The sequence below is a fragment of the Mobula hypostoma genome, chromosome 20 (genome assembly GCF_963921235.1).
Source record: "Mobula hypostoma chromosome 20, sMobHyp1.1, whole genome shotgun sequence".
NCBI lineage: Eukaryota > Metazoa > Chordata > Chondrichthyes > Myliobatiformes > Myliobatidae > Mobula > Mobula hypostoma.
Window position 1 is genome coordinate 1,775,993 of NC_086116.1, and position 24,852 is coordinate 1,800,844.

Here is a 24,852-nt window from a genome sequence, read left to right on the forward strand (position 1 = left end):
CTGTACTGTTCTATACCCTGTGTTCTGCGCTGTACTGTTCCATGTCCTGTGAACTGCACTGTACTGTTCTATATCCTGTGTTCTGCGCTGTACTATGCTGTGCTGTTCTGTGTTCTGTGCTGTACTGTTCCATATCCTGTGTTCTGCACTTCACTATGCTGTACTGTCCTGTGTTCTAAGCCTGAAGGATCAGTGGGGAGAGAAATGCAGATCAAGAAGGGGCCAAAGCAGCCTTGTTTGGTTGTAACTCAGGAGGCAGATTAAACCCTGTCATATTCAGCAAGTGGCTTCACTGCAGTGATGTCACAGACCGTATTGTGGCTGGGATCCAGCCAGCACCAGGGTGTTCAAATCAGGCTGCCCGCCAGGGGATTCAGAAATCCCACATTATCCCCTCCAGCACCAGGGTTTTCAAATCAGGCTGTCCGCCAGGGGGTTCAGAAATCCCACATTATCCCCTCCAGCACCAGGGTTTTCAAATCAGGCTGCCCGCCAGGGGATTCAGAAATCCCACCTTATCTCCTCCAGCACCAGGGTTTTCAAATCAGGCTGCCCGCCAGGGAATTCAGAAATCCCACATTATCTCCTGATGATATGGAATCAGTCATGGATTTACTTCAAGCCTCCCGAGGTAGACAGGAAGACGGACAACTCACCGTTGCTCCTGTTCTCCCAGTTACATGCAACACTATCCCAAACCCATCTGTGGTCAGCAGGTTGTCGCCAGTCAGAGTCACTGAACAGGTTGTCCTCTCTGGTCCCAGGCTGTGTCCTCCTCATCTTCAGGCTATCATGACCGAGCACGGACCCATCACCATCTCCACCATGCACCTGCTCCTCTGGCATCCAGGGAGCCCTGGCCCACGTCTTCGAGTCAAAGCAACCTGCCCGCTGAGCAGGAGCGGAGTGGGCTCCTCTCTCCAGGGGCTGCAGCCTCAGTGTGGGAGCCGCAAACTCATGGTCGAAGGTTGCCATCCTGGTCAACGAGTTTGTGGTTGTCAGGCAGAATTCAGTTCCTTGGGTTGCCATATTTGTAAAAAGTTCATCACAATGTCTTTGATGGAGCAATCTGTGGGGGCTTAACCTGTACAAAGAAACAAAATTCACAGGTATAACAAACTTTTCTAATACAAGCTGCTCATGTCACTGTAAAGCTCCCTCGTGGCACAGTATACCATAAGGGCTCCTCGGCCTCCTTAGCTCCAGGGAAAACAAGCCCAGCCTATCCAATCTCTCCCCATTAAAGCGTCCCCAGTTCAGGCAGCATCCTGGTGGATCTACGCTGCACCCGATGCAGGGTCTCAACAATTCCTTTCCTCCCACTCATTAGAACAGGACTACTGAGCTCCTGCAGCATCACTCCAGATTCCAGCATATGCTGTCTCCCGTAACTCCACAATTATAGGCTGCATTTACAGGATACATTTTAAAGTTCAAAGTAAATATATTATCAAAGTACCCACAGTACATTGTCATTAGCTACCCTGAGATTCATTTTCTTACAGGCATTCACAATAGAACAAAAAAGTACAATAGAATCAATGAAAAACTCCACACAAAGACTGACAAATAACCAATCTGGAAAAAAAAGGAAAACTGTGCAAATAAAAAATGAATAAATAATACTGAGAACGGGAGATAGAAACATAGAAACATAGAAAATAGGTGCAGGAGTAGGCCATTCGGCCCTTCGAGCCTGCATCGCCATTTATTATGATCATGGCTGATCATCCAACTCAGAACCCCGCCCCAGCCTTCCCTCCATACCCCCTGACCCCCGTAGCCACAAGGGCCATATCTAACTCCCTCTTAAATATAACCAATGAACTGGCCTCAACTGTTTCCTGTGGCAGAGAATTCCACAGATTCACCACTCTCTGTGTGAAGAAGTTTTTCCTAATCTCGGTCCTAAAAGGCTTCCCCTCTATCCTCAAACTGTGACCCCTCGTTCTGGCCTTCCCCAACATCGGGAACAATCTTCCTGCATCTAGCCTGTCCAATCCCTTTAGGATTTTATACGTTTCAATCAGATCCCCCCTCAATCTTCTAAATTCCAACGGGTACAAGCCCAGTTCATCCAGTCTTTCTTCATATGAAAGTCCTGCCATCCCAGGAATCAATCTGGTGAACCTTCTTTGTACTCCCCCTATGGCAAGGATGTCTTTCCTCAGATTAGAGGACCAAAACTGCACACAATACTCCAGGTGTGGTCTCACCAAGGCCTTGTACAACTGCAGTAGTACCTCCCTGCTCCTGTACTCGAATCCTCTCGCTATAAATGCCAGCATACCATTCGCCTTTTTCACTGCCTGCTGTACCTGCATGCCCACTTTCAATGACTGGTGTATAATGACACCCAGGTCTCGTTGCACCTCCCCTTTTCCTAATTGGCCACCATTCAGATAATCTGTTTTCCTATTTTTTTTTAAGATTGAGGGGGGATCTGATTGAAACGTATAAGATCCTAAAGGGATTGGACAGGCTAGATGCGGGAAGATTGTTCCCGATGTTGGGGAGGTCCAGAACGAGGGGTCACAGTTTGAGGATAGAGGGGAAGCCTTTTAGGACCGAGATTAGGAAAAACTTCTTCACACAGAGAGTGGTGAATCTGTGGAATTCTCTGCCACAGCAAACTGTTGAGGCCAGTTCATTAGCTATGTTTAAAAGGAAGTTAGATATGGCCCTTGTGGCTACAGGGGTCAGGGGGTATGGAGGGAAGGCTGGTTTCTGAGTTGGATGATCAGCCATGATCATAATAAATGGCGGTGCAGGCTCGAAGGGCCGAATGGCCTACTCCTGCACCTATTTTCTATGTTTCTATGTTTCTATGAAATCCCAGGCACTTTACAGAAATCCAAAAAAATGGAAAGGAAGTGACTTTTAATCTTTAGTTGTGACTGACACCTCACTATAGACCCTGGCTGCCAGGATCTGGGCCATCTCGGATCAAGTCCTCAGCATCCTTAAATGGGAGGGTGAACAGCAAGAAGTTGTGGTCCCTGTAGGTACCAATGATTTGGGTAGGATGAGTGACGAGGTTCTGCACAGTGAGTTCAGGGAGTTAGGTGTTAAGTTAAAGGGCAGGATCTCCAGGGTTGTGATCTCAGGATTGCTACCCATGCTTCATGCTAGTGAGACCAGAAATAGGAAGATTATACAGTTTAACACGTGGCTAAGCCATAATGCAGGAAGGGGCACATAAGATTGATCATTGGGCTCTGTTCCGGGGAAGGTAGAATCTGTACAGAAGGGACAGTTTGCACCTGAACTGGAGGGGGACTAATATCCCAGCGGGAAGGTTTGATTAATGCTGCACTGTGGGGTTTAAACTAGAGTTGCAGGGGGATGCGAATCAGAGTGCCAGAATAATTAGTGGAGAGGTTGTGGAGGCAGATGTAGGTAAGACCTCAGACGAAGTTAGGAATCAAAAGGTTAAACATGATGCGACAAAATCGAAAAGGGTGAATACAGGACTGAAGGTGTTGTATCTGAATGTGAACAGTATGTGGAATGAGGTAGATGAACTTGCAGCACAGTTGCAGATTGGCAAGTATGATGTTGTAGGCATCACTGAATCATGGCTGAAAGAAATTTATAGCTGGGAGCGCAATGTCCAAGGATACACTTTGTATGGAAAGGACAGGCGGGAAAGCAGAGGGGGCAGCATTGTTCTGTTGGTAAAAAATGAAATCAAATCATTAGAAAGAGGTGACATAGGGTTGGAAGGTATTGAATAATTGTGGATAGAGCTAAGGAACTGCGAGGGTAAAAAGAAAACCGATGGGAGTTGTATACAGACTCCCCAAACAGTAGTAGGGATGTGGTCTACAAATTACAATGGGAAATAGAAAAGGTATGCCAAAAAGACAATTTTACAATAGTCATAGGGGATTTCAATATGCAAGTAGATTGGGAAAATCAGGTTGGTGCAGGATTCCAAGAGGGGAAATTTCTAGAGTGCCTTTGAGATGGCTTTTTAGAGCAGCTTGTGGTTGAACCCACTGGAGGATCAGCTATTAGAAGCATAGAAACATAGTAAACCTACAGCATAATACAAGCCCTTCGGCTCACAAAATTGTGCCGAACATGTCCCAACCTTAGAAATTACTAGGCTTACCTATAGCCCTCTATTTTCCTAAGCTCCATGTACCTATCCATTGCCGGCAGCCCATTCCAGGTACTCATCACTCTCTGAGTAAAAAACTTACCCCTGACATCCCCTCTGTACTTACTCCCCAGCACCTTAAACCTGTGTCCAATTGTGGCAACCATTTCAGCCCTGGGAAAAAGCCTCTGACTCTCCACACGATCAATGCCTCTCATCATCTTATACACCTCTTTCAGGTCACCTCTCATCCTCCGTCGCTCCAAGGAGAAAAGCCCGAGATCACTCAACCTATTCTCATAAGGCATGCTCCCCAATCCAGGCAACATCTTTGTAAATCTCCTCTGCACCTATTCTATGGTTTCCACATCCTTCCTGTAGTGAGGCGATCAGAACTGAGCACAGTACTCCAAGTGGGGTCTGACCAGGGTTCTATATAGCTGTAACATTACCTCTCGGCTCCTAAATTTAATTCCATGATTGATGAAGGCCAATACACCGTACGCTTTCTTAACCACAGAGTCAACCTGCGCAGCAGCTTTGAGTGTCCTATGGACTCGGACCCCAAGATCCCTCTGATCCTCCACACTGCCATCATATTTGACCTACCAAAATGAACCACTTCACACTTACCTGGGTTGAACTCCATCTGCCACTTCTCAGCCCAGTTTTGCATCCTATCAACGTCCCGCTGCAACTTCTGACACCCCTCCACACTATCCACAACACCTCCAACCTTTGTGTTGTCAGCAGAATTACTAACCCATCCCTCCACTTCCTCATCCAGGTCATTTATAAAAATTGCTCCACTGGTCACCAACCTCCATGCAGAATACGACCCGTCTACAACCACTCTTTGCCTTCTGTGGGCAAGCCAGTTCTGGATCCACAAAGCAATGTCCCCTTGGATCCCATGCCTCCTTACTTCCTCAATAAGCCTGGCATAGGGTACCTTATCAAATGCCTTGCTGAAATCCCATACACTACATCTACTGCTCTTCCTTCATCACACATTGGCTGTGTACTCAACCCCCTGCTGTACTCACTGTACACCCATGATTGTGTATCAAGTTTCCATCGAACTCAATATATAAGTTTGCTGATGACACCACAATTGTAGGCCTGGTGCGAAGACAATAACCTATCCCTCAACGTCAGCAAGACGAAGGAATTGGTTGTTGACTTCAGAAGGAGTAGCAGATCGCACGACCCCATTTACATCGGTGGTGCGCAAGTGGAATAGGTCAAAAGCTTTACGTTCCTTGGGGTCAATATCACAAATGACCTGATTTGGTCCAACCAAGCAGAGTCCACTGTCAAGAAGGCCCACCAGCGCCTTTACTTCCTGAGGAATCTAAGGAAATTTGGCCTGTCCCCTAAAACCCTCACTAATTTTTATAGATGCACCGTAGAAAGCATTCTTCTGGGGTGCATCACAACCTGGTATGGAAGTTGTCCTGTCCAAGACCGGAAAAAGTTGCAGAAGATTGTGAACATGGCACAGCACATCACACAAACCAATCTTCCGTCCTTGGACTCACCTTACACCACACGCTGTCGGAGCAGTGCTGCCAGGATAATCAAGGACACGACCCACCCAGCCAACACACTTTTCGTCCCTCTTCCCTCCGGGAGAAGGCTCAGGAGCTTGAAGACTCGTACGGCCAGATGTGGGAACAGCTTCTTTCCAACTGTGATAAGACTTCTGAACGGATTCTGACCCGGTTCTGGGCCGTACCCTCCAAATACCCGGACCTGCCTCTCGGTTTTTTTGCACTACCTTACTTTCCCTTTTCTATTTTCTATTTATGATTTATAATTTAAATTTTTAATATTTACTATAGATTTGTACTCCAGGGAGCATGAAGAGCAGAATCAAATATCACTGTGGTGATTGTAAGCTCTAGTATCAATTGTTTGGCGACAATAAAGTATGAAGTATCAAAGTATCACATCCTCAAAAAATTCAATCAGGCTCATAAGGCACGACCTGCCTTTGACAAAGCCATGCTGATTATTCCAGAGAGTGGTGAATCTGTGGAATTCTCTGCCACAGGAAACAGTTGAGGCCAGTTCATTGGCTATATTTAAGAGGGAGTTAGATATGGCCCTTGTGGCTACGGGGGTCAGGGGGTATGGAGGGAAGGCTGGGGCGGGGTTCTGAGTTGGATGATCAGCCATGATCATAATAAATGGCGGTGCAGGCTCGAAGGGCCGAATGGCCTACTCCTGCACCTATTTTCTATGTTTCTATGTTTCTATGGTATGCCTCTCCAAATGTTCATAAATCCTGCCTCTCAGGGTCTTCTCCATCAACTTACCAACCACTGAGGTAAGACTCACTGGTCTATAATTTCCTGGGCTATCTCTACTCTCTTTCTTGAATAATGGAATAACATCCGCAACTTTCCAATCCTCCGGAAACTCTCCCGTCCCCATTGATGATGCAAAGATCATCGCCAGAGGCTCAGCAATCTCCTCCCTCGCCTCCCACAGTAGCCTGGGGTACATCTCATCTGGTCCCGGTGACTTATCCAACTTGATGCTTTATTCTGGATTGGGTGCTGTGCAATGAACCAGAATTAATTAGACAGCAACCCTTCGGGTCATGTGATCAAAATATGATCAAATTCACCTGAAATTTGAGAAGGAGAAGCTAAAATCAGATGTATCAGTATTACAGTGGAGTAAAGGGAATTACAGAGGCATGAGAGAGGAGTTGGCCAGAATTGATTGGAACAGAACACTGGCAGGGATGATGGCAGAGCAACAATTCAGAAGGCACAGGATATATACTGTACATCCCAAAGAGGAAGAAGTATTCTAAAGGAAGATGACTCAGCCATGATGTCAAAACCAACATAAAAAGCCAAAGAGAGGGCATATAATAGAGTGAAGATTACTGGGAAGTTAGAGCATTGGGAAACTTTTTAAAACCAACAGAAGGCAACTAAAAAGTCATTAAGAAGGTAAAGGTGGAATACAAAAGTAAGCTAGCCAATAATATTAAAGAGGGTACCAAAAGTTTCTTTAGCTACATGAAGTGTAAAAGAGAGGTGAGAGTGGATATTGGACCTCTGGAAAATGATGCTGGAGAGGTAGTAATGGGGGACAGTGAAATAGCAGATGAACTGAATAAGTATTTGCATCAATCTTTTGCAGTATGGTGGAAGTTCCAGATGTCAGGGAGCATGAAGTATGTGAAGCTACCATAACTAGAGAAAAGGTTCTTGGGAAGCTGAAAGGTCTGGAGGTAGATAAGTCATCTGGACCAGATGGTGTACACCCCAGAGTTCTGAAAGAGATGGCTGAGGAGATTCTGGAATGGTTCCGGAAGACTGGAAAATAGCAAATGTCACTCCACTCTTCAAGGAAGGAGAGGGACAGAAGAAAGGAAACTATAGGCCAATTAGTCTAACCCCAGTGGCTGGGAAGATGTTGGAGTCGATTACTAAGGATGAAGGTCTCAGGATACTTAGAGACCATAAGACAAAGGAGCAGAAGTAGGCCATTCAGCCCATCGAGTCTGCTCTGCCATTTTATCATGAGCTGATCCATTCTCCTATTTAGTCCCACTCCCCCGTCTTCTCACCATAACCTTTGATGCCCTGGCTACTCAGATACCTATCAATCTCTGCCTTAAGTGCACCCAATGACTTGGCCTCCACTGCTGCCCGTGGCAACAAATTCCATAGATTCACCACCCTCTGACTAAAAAAATTTCTTCGCATTTCTGTTCTAAATGGGTGCCCTTCAATCCTTAAGTCATGCCCTCTCGTACTAGACTCCCCCATCATGGGAAACAACTTTGCCACATCCACTCTGTCCATGCCTTTTAACATTTGAAATGTTTCTATGAGGTCTCCCCTCATTCTTCTAAACTCCAAGGAATACAGTCCGAGAGCGGACAAACGCTCCTCATATGTTAACCCTCTCATTCCCGGAATCATTCTAGTGAATCTTCTCTGTACCCTCTCCAACGTCAGCACATCCTTTCTTAAATAAGGAGCCCAAAACTGCCCACAGTACTCCAAGTGAGGTCTCACCAGCGCCTTATAGAGCCTCAACATCACATCCCTGCTCCTATACTCTATTCCTCTAGAAATGAATGCCAACATTGCATTTGCCTTCTTCACCACCGACTCAACCTGGAGGTTAACTTTAAGGGTATCCTGTACGAGGACTCCCAGGTCCTGTTGCATCTCAGAACTTTGAATTCTTTCCCCATTGAAATAATAGTCTGCCCGTTTATTTTTTCTGCCAAAGTGCATAACCATACACTTTCCAACATTGTACTTCATTTGCCACTTCTCTGCCCATTCTTCCAATCTATCCAAGTCTCTCTGCAGACTCTCCGTTTCCTCAGCACTACCGGCCCCTCCACCTATCTTCGTATAGTCAGCAAACTTAGCCACAAAGCCATCTATTCCATAATCCAAATCGTTGATGTACAATGTAAAAAGAAGTGGCCCCAACACTGATCCCTGTGGAACACCACTGGTAACCAGCAGCCAACCAGAATAGGATCCCTTTATTCCCACTCTCTGTTTCCTGCCAATCAGCCAATGCTCTATCTACGTATGTAACTTTCCTGTAATTCCATGGGCTCTTATCTTGCCTCATGTGTGGCACCTTGTCAAAGGCACATGATAAAATAAGCTATAGTCAGCATGGTTTCCTCAAGGAAAATTCTTGCCTGAAAAATCTGTTGGATTTCTATGAAGAAGTAACAAGCAGGATAGACAAGAAGAATCAGTTGATGTTGTGCACTTGTATTTTATTAAGGCCTTTGACAAGGTGCCACACATAAGGCTGATTAACCAGCTACGAGCTCATGATAATACAGGAAAGATTCTAGCATGGATAAACCGGTGGTTGATTGGCAGGAGGTAAATAGTGGGAATAAAGGGAGTCTTTCCTGACTGGCTGCCGGTGACTAGTGGTGTTCCACAGGGTTCTGTGTTGGGAATGATTCTTTTTACATTATATGTCAATGATTTGGCCAGTCCTGCTGAAGGGTCTTGGCCTGAAATGTCGACTGTACTCTTTTCCATAGATGCTGCCTGGCCTACTGAGTTCCTCCAGCGTTTTGTGTGTATTGCCTGGATTTCCAGCATCCGCAGATTTTCTCTTGTTTGTGATTTGATGATGGAATTGATGGCTTTTTTGCAAAGTTTGCAGATGGTATGAAAATAGGTGGAGGGGCAGGTAGTTTTGAGGAAGTAGAGAGGCTACAGAAGGACTTGTATGGATTAGCAGAATGGGCAAAGAAATGGCAGTTGGAATGTAGTGTTGGGAACTTTTTAGTTCATGAATTTTGGTAGAAGAAATGAAAGGGTTGACTATTTTCTACATGGAGAAAAAATACAAAAATTAAGATGCAAAGGGACTTGGGAGTCCTTGTGCAGGATTCCCTAAAGGTTAACTTGAAGGTTGTGGCTGTGGTGAGGAAAGCAAATGCGATCTTAGCATTCATTTCAAGAGGACTGGAATATAAAAGCAAAGACTTAATGCCTCACTTGGAGTATTATGAGCAGGTTTGGACCCGTTATCTTAGAAAGGATGTGCTGAAACTGGAGAGGGTTCAAAGGAGGTTCACAAAAATGATTCCAGGATTGAATGGCTTGTCATACGAAGAGCATTTGATGGCTCTGGGCCTGTATTGACAAGAATTCAGAAGAATGAGGGGTGACCTCACTGAAACCTATCGAATGGTGAAAGTTCTCGATAGAGAGGATGTAGAAAGGATGTTTCCTATGCTGAAAGAGTCTAAGACCAGAGGCCACAGCCTTAGAATAAAGAGTCATCCATTTGGAATGGATATGAGGAAGAATTTCTTCAGCCAGAGAGTGGTGAATCTATGGAATTCATTGTCTCAGGCAACTGTAGAGGCTGTCTTTATGTATATTTAAGGCAGAGGTGGACAGATTCTTGATTAGTCGGAGCATGAAGGGATACACGGAGAAGGCAGGAGATTGGGGCTGAGAGGGAAAATGGATCAGCCATGATGAAATGACAGAGCAGGCTCGATGGGCCAAATGGCCTAATTCTGCTCCTATAGCTTATGGTCTATGGTCTGATCTAAAAATTTTAATGCCAGGCTCCATAAGGAAGACCCATACTGATGGGACAAATTTCAATGAAGCTTTGTTTTCCAAAGCAGCAATGTTTAAAATGAAATCGGGCTTCAGGAATGTATTCTGTCAGGATGCACCATGGCTTGGTATGGCAACTGCTCTATCTGACCCATGAGAAACTAAAGATAGGGGCACAGCTCAGTATATCTTGGAAACCAGTTCAACAGACTCTGTCGATACTTCTCGCTGCCCCTTAATAAAGCACAATTAAAGATCCCACACACCAAGGGCATTCTCTCTTCTCTTCTGTCCATCCCGCAGAAGATACAAAAACCTGAAAGCACATATCACCAGGCTCAAGGTGAACGTGACACTAATACAGTTGGAGGTATTGAGTTTGGAGTCCAACCCATGCATCCTCCATAAGGAGTCTCTGCGCATCCTCCCCGTGGGAACGTGTGGGGTTTCTCTGGGTCCTCTGTTTTCCTCTCACAGGTGAAGGGTGCACCAGGTAGTTCATTGTAAATTGACCCCTGATTAGGGTTAGATCAGAGTTGGTGCTTGCTGGGTGGTGTGGCCGGGAAGGCCGGAAGGGCCAGATTCTGTGCTGTATCTGTAAATAAAGGACAGCTCCTATGCAACTGTTATCAGTTCCCTAGTTCAATAAGATAGACTCTTGACCTCACAATCTACCTTGCTATGGCCTTACACTTTATTGTTTACCTGTAATATATTTTCTCTATAAGGGTTACACTTTATTCTGCATTCTGCTATTGTTTTACCTTGTTTTAATTTTATCATTGTGTTATGAAATTATCTGTATCCATGGCATACATAAGAAACTTTTTCACTGCACCTTGATAAGTGTGATAATGATAAGCTAATTTATCAATTTAGGTAACAGCAAAAACATTCACATCCTGCAAGTAATTGGAATTTACGTCTGCTTGGTGTACTTTAATGACTCAAGAAAGATGTTATTTATAACAACTCTAATCAATGTTCCCAAAATGAGTGACATCGGGCTGAGGAATTCTCCTAAAGGAAGAACTGTCCCAATTCTTTCCAGTCAGGATAGCACCAGTGAACAATGGTGACGTCTTGGAGATAGCCAATCTTCAATTATTTCACTTCCTCTGTGCCTTCTGTTTGTTCTTTTGGTTTTGATTATATTTCAGAAACTGTTGGAGCCTGTGATGTACAGCTTGGAGTTCAATTGAATAATCTAGTGCTCTGCTGTCCCTGTAGAGGACCGAGAGCTGCTTCATGGAGAAGCTCAGAGACGGGATACAGGGCCATAATCAACTCCATTTCGAAGCGTTAAGGAAGATTGAAGCATCAAGGTGATTGCAGAGGAGGTCAGTGGTAGCTCTCTACGGACGCCGGGGGTCAACGGATTAGTAACCGGGCTGGTGGCGTATGAAAAGCCGCAGGTCGGTAACGAGGCAGTCACTCTTCATGGAAAGACTGGGTTTGATTCTGATGTGAAGGTGTTTTTGAAATTCCACAATTTATATTGCTCTCCTTCAGTTTTCAGTGTTTCCTTCTCATTGCCGATTGGTGGGTTGGGATCCAGGGTGGGCAACCTATTAATTTTTGCTTATGAGAGAGGGGGCTGGGGGTTTGATATTATCTTCTCTCCTGTTTATCCTATCCATCCTATCTGGATGCATAACAGCTTGGTATGGCACCTGCTCTGCAAGAGACTACAGATTTGTGGACACAGCTCAGCACATCACGAAGACCAGCCTCCCCTCTATGGACTCTGTCTACAATTCTCACTGCCTTAGTAAGCAGCCAGCATCATCAAAAATCTCCCCCAGCCCAGACATTCTCTTTTTGCCCCTCTTTTGTCAGGCAGAACATAGAAAATCGCCAGGCTGAAGGACAGCTTAAACCCCATGGTTATAAAACTATTAAATGGTTGCCTACTACGATAAGATGGACTCTCAGGCTGCATATGATCCACACCTTGTCTACCTGTGCTGCACTTTCTCTGCAGCTGTTACACTTTATTCTGTATTGTTATTCTTTCTCCTTGTTCTATCTCAGTGTGCTGTGCAATGATCTGACCTGTAAGACAAGATTTTCACTGTATCTCGGTACATGTAACAACAATAAACCAATCCCAATTCTAGTTCTTCAGAGTTATTGATAAACTCAAAAACTTCTGGATTATTTTTTAAAAGCTCTTTCTCATCCTTCCTCACACCAGGCCAGGCTACTGTCTGATTCCAGAGCCAACAATGCAGGTGAGTCTTAACCACCTCCTGGTTTCAGTGACGGAAAGGATGGACAATAAGTGATTGTAGAACAAGTGCTTCACCTGCCCATACACCTCCTCCCTCACCACCATTCAGAGCCCCAAACAGTCCTTCCAGGTGAGACGACACTTCACCTGTGAGTCTGTTGAGGTCAGTTACCGTACACGGTGTTCCCGGCGTGGCCTCCTGTATGTTGGTGAGACCCGACATAGATTGGGAGACTGCTTTACTGAGCACCTATGCTCCGTCTGCCAGAACAAGCAGGATCTCCCAGTGACCACCCATTTTAATTCCACTTCTCTTTCCCATTCCGATATGTCCATCCGTGGCCTCCTCCACTGTCGTGATGAGGCCACTCTCAGTCTGGAGGAACGACACCTTATATTCCATCTGGGTAGCTTCCAACCTGATGGCATGAACATCAATTTCTCAAACTTCCTGTAATGTCCCCCAACCTTCACCATTCCCCATCCCCTTTTCCCTCTCTCACCTTATCACCTTGTCCACCCATCGCCTCCCTCTGGTGCTCCTCCCCCTTTTCTTTTTTCCATGGCCTTCTGCCTCTTTCACCAATCAAATTCCCAGATCTTTGCTTTATCCACCCCCGCTCCTGGTTTCACCTATTACCCGGGGTTTCTTTCTCCCCTCACCCTCCTTTTAAATCCGCTCTTCATCTTTTTTCTCCAGTCCTGCTGAAGGGTTTCGGCCCGAAACATCGACAGCACTCTTTTCCACAGATGCTGCCTGGCCTGCTGAGTTCCTGCAGCATTTTGTGTGTGTTGCTTGTAGAACCAGTACATCATTTGCTGATCATTTCCCATATGCAAACTTTGCTCTTTGGACTCTCCAATGAATGAACAAAATGGGAGCAGGAGTACAGTATGGACACCGATTCGTCAGCCCACGCAGCCTGCGCCGTCCTATAGCAAACCTCCCCAGGTACGACCACACACTGGGGCTGTAATAGCAGCCAATTAACCCACCAGCCCACACAGCTTTGGAATGGGAGAGAAGAGCAGAGCACCCAGAGGGAGAATGTGAAAAACCCACACACACAGGCAGAGGTGGAGGTCAGGACTGAGCACAAATCTCTGGCACTGTGAGGAAGAGGCACTGCCAGTGGCACGACTGTGCCCCCTGAAAAATGTAGATGCCTTCTCTGCCTGGCAACACTGTTGGCCATAATGTGTCTTTAACTCTGCACACTGTACGTGGGGAAATGTTCCCCCTGGCTGGGGTGTTTGGAAGGATGGGTGTCTCAGGTCACAGGGGAAGAGGTTTTGTACTGAGATGAGGGTAGATGCCTTCACTCAGACAATAGTGAACCTGTAGCATTCCCTCCCTCTCTGGTCTGAGGAGGACAACTCACCGAGTACATTTAGAAAGGAGATGGACAAGGGCATGGAGTGGGAATCTGGTGATCAGGCAGGAGATTTAGAAATGATGCTCAATCATAGAGCGGACACAAAGGGGCAAGTGCCCACCTAGCCCCTCATTCCTGTGTTTCTGTAGTTTGACCACCTACCCCTTGCTCCCCCTTCCTTTCTGGCCACAACCTGAAACGTCAGCTGTTTAATTGTTCGCCACAGAAGATGCCTGACCTGCTGAGTTCCTCCGGCAGTTTGTGTGTGCTGCTCTGTTCATTGTTCATTTACAAACTAACAGACCAGTCTTTCCCATCACATCACACACTCCAATGGATCTATACTGCCAGTGGGACAGGATCTACATTCTCTCTGAGAATCATGGCATCTTACAGAAATGCATACAGTGCACAAACACCAATTTTATTTTTATCCTAACGTGTCGAGTTACCTCCACATTTCTATCATAAAAGACTGGTAAAGACAAATGTAGGTCCCCTGCAGACAGAAACAGGTGAATTGATTATGGGGAGCAAGGACATGGCAGACCAATTGAATAATTAGTTTGGTTCTGTCTTCACTAAGGAGGACATAAATAATCTTCCAGAAATAGTAGGGGACAGAGGGTCTAGTGAGATGGAGGGACTGAGCGAAATACATGTTAGTAGGGAAGTGGTGCTAGGTAAATTGAAGGGATTGAAGTCAGATAAATCCCCAGGGCCAGATGGTCTGCATCCTAGAGTGCTTAAGGAAGTAGCCCAAGAAATAGTGGATGCATTAGTGATAATTTTTCAAAACTCGTTAGATTCAGGACTAGTTCCTGAGGATTGGAGGGTGGCTAATGTAACCCCACTTTTTAAAAAAGGAGGGAGAGAGAAACCGGGGAATTATAGACCGGTTAGCCTAACGTTGGTGGTGGGGAAACTGCTGGAGTCAGTTATCAAAGATGTGATAACAGCACATTTGGAAAGCGGTGAAATCATCGGACAAAGTCAGCATGAATTTGTGAAAGGAAAATCATGTCTGACGAATCTCATAGAATTTTTTGAGGATGTAACTAGTAGAGTGGATAGGGGAGAACCAGTGGATGTGGTATATTTGGATTTTCAAAAGGCTTTTGACGAGGTCCCACACAGGAGATTAGTGTGAAAACTTAAAGCACACGGTATTGGGGGTAAGGTATTGGTGTGGGTGGAGAATTGGTTAGCAGACAGGAAGCAAAGAGTGGGAATAAAGGGGACCTTTTCAGAATGGCAGGCGGTGACAAGTGGGGTACCGCAAGGCTCAGTGCTGGGACCCCAGTTGTTTACAATGTATATCAATGACTTGGATGAGGGAATTAAATGCAGCATCTCCAAGTTTGCGGATGACACGAAGCTGGGTGGCAGTGTTAGCTGTGAGGAGGATGCTAAGAGGATGCAGGGTGACTTGGATAGGTTGGGTATGTGGGCAAATTCATGGCAGATGCAATTTAATGTGGATAAATGTGAAGTTATCCACTTTGGTGGCAAAAATAGGAAAACAGATTATTATCTGAATGGTGGCCGATTAGGAAAAGGGGAGGTGCAACGAGACCTGGGTGTCATTATACACCAGTCATTGAAAGTGGGCATGCAGGTACAGCAGGCAGTGAAAAAGGCGAATGGTATGCTGGCATTTATAGCAAGAGGATTTGAGTACAGGAGCAGGGAGGTACTGCTGCAGTTGTACACGGCCTTGGTGAGACCACACCTGGAGTATTGTGTGCAGTTTTGGTCCCCTAATCTGAGGAAAGACTTACTTGCCATAGAGGGAGTACAAAGAAGGTTCACCAGATTGATTCCTGGGATGGCAGGACTTTCATATGAAGAAGGACTGGATGAACTGGGCTTTTACTTGTTGGAATTTAGAAGATTGAGGGGGGATCTGATTGAAACGTATAAGATCCTAAAGGGATTGGACAGGCTAGATGCAGGAAGATTGTTCCCGATGTTGGGGAAGTCCAGAACAAGGGGTCACAGTTTGAGGATAAAGGGGAAGCCTTTTAGGACCGAGATTAGGAAAAACTTCTTCACACAGAGTGTGGTGAATCTGTGGAATTCTCTGCCACAGGAAACAGTTGATACCAGTTCATTGGCTATATTTAAGAGGGAGTTAGATATGGCCCTTGTGGCTATGGGGATCAGGGGGTATGGAGGGAAGGCTGGGGCGGGGTTCTGAGTTGGATGATCAGCCATGATCATAATAAATGGCGGTGCAGGCTCGAAGGGCCGAATGGCCTACTCCTCCACCTATTTTCTACGGTTCTATGGTTCTATCATCTCCTCTCAGTTTCTAACACAATAAAAAGAACCCACAGTATTGGATTAATCAACCAACCTGGAGCCAGTTTGGGGATATGCAAGCAAAGCACAGTACCCAGAGGAGAGACTACACACTGTCACAGGGAGAATGACTAGAACCACACTGTCATGGGGTGAGTGAATAGATCCACACTGTCACGGAGAGAATGAATAGATCCACACTGTCACGGGGAGAATGAATAGATCCACACTGTCACAGGGAGAGTGAATAGATCCACAATGACACAGGGAGATTGACTAGATCCGCACTGTCACGGGGAGAGTGAATAGATCCACACTGTCACAGAGGAGAATGACTAGATCCACACTGTCACAGGCAGAGTCAATAGATCCATCCTGTCACAGGGAGAGTGAATAGATCCACAGAGTCACGGGGAGAGTGAATAGATCCACACTGTCACAGGGAGAATGACTAGAACCACACTGACACGGGGAGAGTGAATAGATCCACAGTGTCACATGGAGAGTGAATAGATCCACACTGTCACAGAGAGAGTGATTAGATCCACACTGTCACAGGGAGAGTGAATAGATCCACACTTTCACACGGAGAATGACTAAATCCACACTGTCACGGGGAGAATGAATAGATCCACACTGTCATGGGGAGAGTGAATAGATCCACACAGTCACAGAGAGAGTGAATAGATCCACACTGTCACGGGGAGAATGACTAGATCCAAACTGTCCCGGGAAGAGTGAATAGATCCACACTGTCACAGGGAGAGTGTGTAGATCCACACTGTCACGGGGAGAGTGTGTAGATCCACACTGTCATAAGGATAATGACTAGATCAACACTGTCATGGGGAGTTTTAATAGATCCATCCTGTCACGGGGAGAGTGACTAGATCCACACTGTCACAGGGAGAATGACTAGATCGAAACTGTCACTGGGAGAGTGAATAGATCCACACTGACATGGGGACAATGACTAGATCCACACTGTCATGGGGAGAATGAATAGATCCACATTGTCAGAGAGAGAATGACTAGATCCACACTGTCACGGAGAGAGTGAGTAGATCCATGCTGTCGCAGGGAGAGTCAATAGATCCACACAGTTACAGGGAGAGTGAATAGATCCACACTGTCACAGGGAGAATGGCTAGATCCACACTGTCACAGGTAGAATGAATAGATCCACACTGTCACAGGGAGAGTTAATAGATCCATCCTGTCACGGGGAGGGTGATTAGATCCAAACTGTCACAGGGAGAGTGAATAGATCCACACAGACACGAGGAGAATGACTAGATCCACACTGTCAAGGGGAGAGTGAATAGATCCACACTTTCACAGGGAGAGTGATCAGATCAACACTGTCACGGGGAGAGTGAATACATCCACAGTGTCACAGGGAGAATGAATAGATCCTACTGTCAGGGGGAGAGTCAATAGATCCACACTGTCACGGGGAGAATGACTAGATCCACGCTGTCACGGGGAGAATGAATAGATCCACACTGTCACGGGGAGAGTGAATAGATCCACACCGTCACAGGGAGAATGACTAGATCCACACTGTCACAGGAGATTGAATAGATTCACACTGTCTCGGGGAGAGTGAACAGATCCACACTGTCAAAGGGAGAATGAATAGATCCACACTGTCATGGAGAGACTGAGTAGATACAGACAGTCACAGGGAGAGTGAGTAGATCTACACTGTCATGGGGAGAGTGAATAGAGCTACCCTGTCAAAGTGAGAGTGAATAGATCCACACTGTCACTGGGAGAGTGAATAGATCCACACTGTCACAGAGAGAATGACTAGATCCAAACTGTCCCAGGAAGAGTGAATAGATCCACACTGTCACGGGTAGAGTGAGTAGATCCACACTGTCACAGGGAGAATGACTGGATCCACACTGTCATGGGGAGAGTGAATAGATCCACACTATCACAGGGAGAGTGATTAGATCCACACTGTCACAGGGAGAATGAATAGATCCTCACGGTCACAGGGAGAGTTAATTGATCCATATTGTCACAGGGAGAGTGTGGAGATCCACACTGTCACAGGGAGAGTGAATAGATCCACACTGTCACAAGGAGAATGACTAGATCCACACAGTCACAGGGAGAATGAATAGATCCAAACTGTCATGGCAGAGTGAATAGATCCACACTGTCACGGGGAGACTGAGTAGATCCAGACTGTCACAGGGAGAGTGAGTAGATCCAGACTGTCACAGAGAGAATAACTAGATCCACACTGTCACAGGGAGAATGACTAGATTCACAGTGTGACAGGGAGAATGGCTAGATCCACACTGTGATGGGGAGAGTTAATAGATCCATCCTGTCACAGGGAGTGTGTGTAGGTCCACACAGTCACAGGGAGAGTGAATAGATCCACACTGTCATGGGGAGAGTGAATAGATCCACACTGTCACAGGGAGAGTGAGTAGATCCACACTGTCATGGGGAGTGTTAATAGATCCATCCTGTCACAGGGCGAGTGTGTAGATCCACACTGCCACGGGAAGACTGAGTAGATCCACACTGTCACGGGGAGGTGAATAGATCCACACTGTTACGGGGAGAATGACTAGATCCACGCTGTCCCGGGGAGAGAGACTAGATCCAAACTCTCACGGGTGGACTGAATAGATCCACAGTGTCACAGGGCGAGTGAATAGATCCACAGTGTCACAGGGAGAGTGAATAGATCCACACTGTCATGGGTAGAGTGAATAGATCCACACTGTCATGGGGAGAGTGTATAGATCTACACTGTCACAAGGTGAATGACTGGATCCATGCTGTCAGGGGAGAGTGAATAGATCCACACTATCACAGGGATAGTTATTAGATCCACACTGTCACAGGGAGAGTGGATAGATCCACACTATCACAGGGAGAGTGATTAGATCCACACTGTCACGGGGAGAGTGAATAGATCCACACTGTCACAAGGAGAATGAGCAGATCCACACTGTCACAGAGAGAATGACTAGATCCACACTGCCATGGGGAGAGTGAATAGATCCACACTGTCACAGGGAGAATGACTGGATCCACACTGTCATAGGGAGAGTGAATAGATCCACACTAACACAGGGAGAGTGATTAGATCCACACTGTCACAGGGAGAGTTAATTGATCCATCCTGTCACAGGGAGAGTGAATAGATCCATACTGTCACGTGTAGAGTGAGTAGACCCACACTGTCACAGGGAGAATGACTGGATCCACACTGTCACAGAGAGAGTTAATAGATCCATCCTGTCACAGGGAGAGTGTGTCGATCCAAACGTCACAGGAAGAATGAATATATCCATCCTGTCACAGGTTTAATGTGTAGATCCACACTGTCACGGGGAGATTTAATAGATCCACAATGTCGCGGGGAAAGTGTGTAGATCCACACTATCACAAGCAGAATGACTAGATCCACACTGTCATGGGGAGTGTTAATAGATCCATCCTGTCACGGGAAGAATGACTAGATCCATGCTGTCACGGTGAGAGTGACTAGACCCAAACTGTCACAGTGAGAGTGATTAGATCCACACTGTCACGGGGAGAGTGAATAGATCCACACTGCCACATGGAGAGTGAAAATATCCACACTGTCACAGGGAGATTGAGTAAATCCACACTATCAAAGGGAGAGTGAATAGAGCCGTCCTGTCACAGGGAGGGTGTGTGGATCCACACTGTCATAAGGATAATGACTAAACCCACACTGTCATGGGGAGTGTAAATAGATCCATCCTGTCACAGGGAGACTGACTAGATCCACAATGTCACAGGGAGAATGACTAGATCCAACCTGTCACGGGGAGAGTGATTAGATCAAAACTGTCACGGGTGAGTGAATAGATCCACAGTGCCACAGGGAGAGTGAGTAGATCCTCACTGTCACAGGGAAAGTGAATAGATCCACACTGTCACAGGGAGAATAACTAGATCCACAATGTCACAGGGAGAGTGAATAGATCTGCACTGTCACAGGGAGAGTGAATAGATCCACACGGTCACAAGGAGAGTGTGTAGATCCACAATGTCACAGGGAGACAGTGAATAGATCCATCCTGTCACGGGGAGACTTAGTAGATCCACACTGTCACGGGGAGAGTGAATAGATCCAAACCTTCACAGGGAGAGTGAATAGATCCAGACTGTCACAGGGAGAGTGAGTAGATCCACACTGTAATGGGGAGAGTGAATAGATCCACACTGTCGCAGGGAGAGTGTGTAGATGCACACTGTCACAGGGAGAGTGAATAGATCCACAATGTCTCGGGGAGTATGACTAGATCCACACAGCCACGGGGAGTGTGAATAGATCCATCCTGTCAGAGGGAGAGTGTGTAGATCCACACTGTCACAGGGAGAGTGAATAGAACCACACAGTCACAGGGAGAATGACTGGATCCACACTGTCATGGCAAGAGTGAATAGATCCACACTATCACAGGGAGAGTGATTAGATCCACACTGTCACAGGGAGAGTGGATAGATCCACACTGTCACAAGGAGAATGAGCAGATCCACACTGTCACAAGGAGAATGAGCAGATCCACACTGTCACAGGGAGAATGACTAAACCAACACTGTCATGGGGAGTGTAAATAGATCCATCCTGTCACAGGGAGAATGACTAGATCCAACCTGTCACGGGGAGAGTGAATAGATCGACACTGACAAGGGGAGAATGACTAGATCCACACTGTCACAGGGAGAGTCAATAGATCCATCCTGTCACAGGGAGACTGTGTAGATCCACACTGTCACAGGGAGAGTTAATTGATCCATCCTGTCACGGGGAGAATGACTAGATCCACGTTGTCACGGGGAGAGTGATTAGATCCAAACTGTCACGGGTGAGTGAATAGATCCACAGTGCCACAGGGAGAGTGAATAGATCGACACTGACACGGGGAGAATGACTAGATCCACACTGTCACAGGGAGAGTCAATAGATCCATCCTGTCACAGGGAGACTGTGTAGATCCACACTGTCACAGGGAGAGTTAATTGATCCATTCTGTCACGGGGAGAATGACTAGATCCACGCTGTCACGGGGAGAGTGATTAGATCCAAACTTTCACGGGTGAGTGAATAGATCCACAGTGCCACAGGGAGAGTGAATAGATCCATCCTGTCACAGGGAGAGTGAATAGATCCACAGTGTCACAGGGAGAGTGATTAGATCCACACTGTCACGTGGAGAGTGAATAGATCCACACTGTCACAGGGAGAATGACTAGATCCAAACTGTCCCGGGAAGAGTGAATAGATCCACACTGTCACAGGGAGAGTGAATCAATCCACAGTGTTACAGGGAGAGTCAATAGATCCATCCTGTCACAGGGAGAGTGAGTAGATCCACACTGTCATGGGGAGAGTGAATATATCCACACAATCACAGGGAGAGTGAATAGATCCACGGTCCCAGGGAGAGTGATTAGATCCACACTGTCACGTGGAGAGTGAATAGATCGACACTGACACGCGGAGAATGACTAGATCCACACTGTCACAGGGAGAGTCAATAGATCCATCCTGTCACAGGGAGACTGTGTAGATCCACACTGTCACAGGGAGAGTTAATTGATCCATCCTGTCACGGGGAGAATGACTAGATCCACATTGTCACGGGGAGAGTGAATAGATCCACACTGTCACAGGGAGAATGACTAGATCAACACTGTCACGGGAAGAGTGAATAGATCCACACTGTCCCGGGAAGAGTGAATAGATCCACACTGTCACGGGAAGAGTGAATAGATCCACACTGTCACGTGTAGAGTGAGTAGACCCACACTGTCACAGGGAGAATGACTGGATCCACACTGTCATGGGGAGAGTGAATAGATCCACACTATCACAGGGAGAGTGATTAGATCCACACTGTCACGGGGAGAGTGAATAGATCCACACTGTCACGGGTAGAGTGATTAGACCCACACTGTCACAGGGAGAATGACTGGATCCACACTGTCATGGGGAGAGTGAATAGATCCACACTATCACAGGGAGAGTGATTAGATCCACACTGTCACGGGGAGAGTGGATAGATCCACACTGTCACAAGGAGAATGAGCAGATCCACACTGTCACAAGGAGAATGAGCAGATCCACACTGTCACAGGGAGAATGACTAAACCAACACTGTCATGGGGAGTGTAAATAGATCCATCCTGTCACAGGGAGAATGACTAGATCCAACCTGTCACGGGGAGAGTGAATAGATCGACACTGACAAGGGGAGAATGACTAGATCCACACTGTCACAGGGAGAGTCAATAGATCCATCCTGTCACAGGGAGACTGTGTAGATCCACACTGTCACAGGGAGAGTTAATTGATCCATCCTGTCACGGGGAGAATGACTAGATCCACGTTGTCACGGGGAGAGTGATTAGATCCAAACTGTCACGGGTGAGTGAATAGATCCACAGTGCCACAGGGAGAGTGAATAGATCGACACTGACACGGGGAGAATGACTAGATCCACACTGTCACAGGGAGAGTCAATAGATCCATCCTGTCACAGGGAGACTGTGTAGATCCACACTGTCACAGGGAGAGTTAATTGATCCATTCTGTCACGGGGAGAATGACTAGATCCACGCTGTCACGGGGAGAGTGAATAGATCCAAACCTTCACAGGGAGAGTGAATAGATCCAGACTGTCACAGGGAGAGTGAGTAGATCCACACTGTAATGGGGAGAGTGAATAGATCCACACTGTCGCAGGGAGAGTGTGTAGATGCACACTGTCACAGGGAGAGTGAATAGATCCACAATGTCTCGGGGAGTATGACTAGATCCACACAGCCACGGGGAGTGTGAATAGATCCATCCTGTCAGAGGGAGAGTGTGTAGATCCACACTGTCACAGGGAGAGTGAATAGAACCACACAGTCACAGGGAGAATGACTGGATCCACACTGTCATGGCAAGAGTGAATAGATCCACACTATCACAGGGAGAGTGATTAGATCCACACTGTCACAGGGAGAGTGGATAGATCCACACTGTCACAAGGAGAATGAGCAGATCCACACTGTCACAAGGAGAATGAGCAGATCCACACTGTCACAGGGAGAATGACTAAACCAACACTGTCATGGGGAGTGTAAATAGATCCATCCTGTCACAGGGAGAATGACTAGATCCAACCTGTCACGGGGAGAGTGAATAGATCGACACTGACAAGGGGAGAATGACTAGATCCACACTGTCACAGGGAGAGTCAATAGATCCATCCTGTCACAGGGAGACTGTGTAGATCCACACTGTCACAGGGAGAGTTAATTGATCCATCCTGTCACGGGGAGAATGACTAGATCCACGTTGTCACGGGGAGAGTGATTAGATCCAAACTGTCACGGGTGAGTGAATAGATCCACAGTGCCACAGGGAGAGTGAATAGATCGACACTGACACGGGGAGAATGACTAGATCCACACTGTCACAGGGAGAGTCAATAGATCCATCCTGTCACAGGGAGACTGTGTAGATCCACACTGTCACAGGGAGAGTTAATTGATCCATTCTGTCACGGGGAGAATGACTAGATCCACGCTGTCACGGGGAGAGTGAATAGATCCAAACCTTCACAGGGAGAGTGAATAGATCCAGACTGTCACAGGGAGAGTGAGTAGATCCACACTGTAATGGGGAGAGTGAATAGATCCACACTGTCGCAGGGAGAGTGTGTAGATGCACACTGTCACAGGGAGAGTGAATAGATCCACAATGTCTCGGGGAGTATGACTAGATCCACACAGCCACGGGGAGTGTGAATAGATCCATCCTGTCAGAGGGAGAGTGTGTAGATCCACACTGTCACAGGGAGAGTGAATAGAACCACACAGTCACAGGGAGAATGACTGGATCCACACTGTCATGGCAAGAGTGAATAGATCCACACTATCACAGGGAGAGTGATTAGATCCACACTGTCACAGGGAGAGTGGATAGATCCACACTGTCACAAGGAGAATGAGCAGATCCACACTGTCACAAGGAGAATGAGCAGATCCACACTGTCACAGGGAGAATGACTAAACCAACACTGTCATGGGGAGTGTAAATAGATCCATCCTGTCACAGGGAGAATGACTAGATCCAACCTGTCACGGGGAGAGTGAATAGATCGACACTGACAAGGGGAGAATGACTAGATCCACACTGTCACAGGGAGAGTCAATAGATCCATCCTGTCACAGGGAGACTGTGTAGATCCACACTGTCACAGGGAGAGTTAATTGATCCATCCTGTCACGGGGAGAATGACTAGATCCACGTTGTCACGGGGAGAGTGATTAGATCCAAACTGTCACGGGTGAGTGAATAGATCCACAGTGCCACAGGGAGAGTGAATAGATCGACACTGACACGGGGAGAATGACTAGATCCACACTGTCACAGGGAGAGTCAATAGATCCATCCTGTCACAGGGAGACTGTGTAGATCCACACTGTCACAGGGAGAGTTAATTGATCCATTCTGTCACGGGGAGAATGACTAGATCCACGCTGTCACGGGGAGAGTGAATAGATCCAAACCTTCACAGGGAGAGTGAATAGATCCAGACTGTCACAGGGAGAGTGAGTAGATCCACACTGTAATGGGGAGAGTGAATAGATCCACACTGTCGCAGGGAGAGTGTGTAGATGCACACTGTCACAGGGAGAGTGAATAGATCCACAATGTCTCGGGGAGTATGACTAGAT

The 24,852-nt window shown here is 46.6% G+C and overlaps 1 protein-coding gene across 1 annotated transcript in view; it reads right to left on the reverse strand.

The window, feature by feature from the left end:
- Window positions 1-612: 612 nt before the first annotated feature.
- Window positions 613-24,852, reverse strand: part of LOC134359585 (uncharacterized) — a 130,840-nt gene continuing 106,600 nt past the window's right edge. Inside the window, exon 5 of the mRNA XM_063073084.1 lies at window positions 613-1,084. Within this exon, the coding sequence (XP_062929154.1) occupies window positions 613-1,084 (472 nt within the window). The remainder of the gene's footprint in view (window positions 1,085-24,852) is intronic.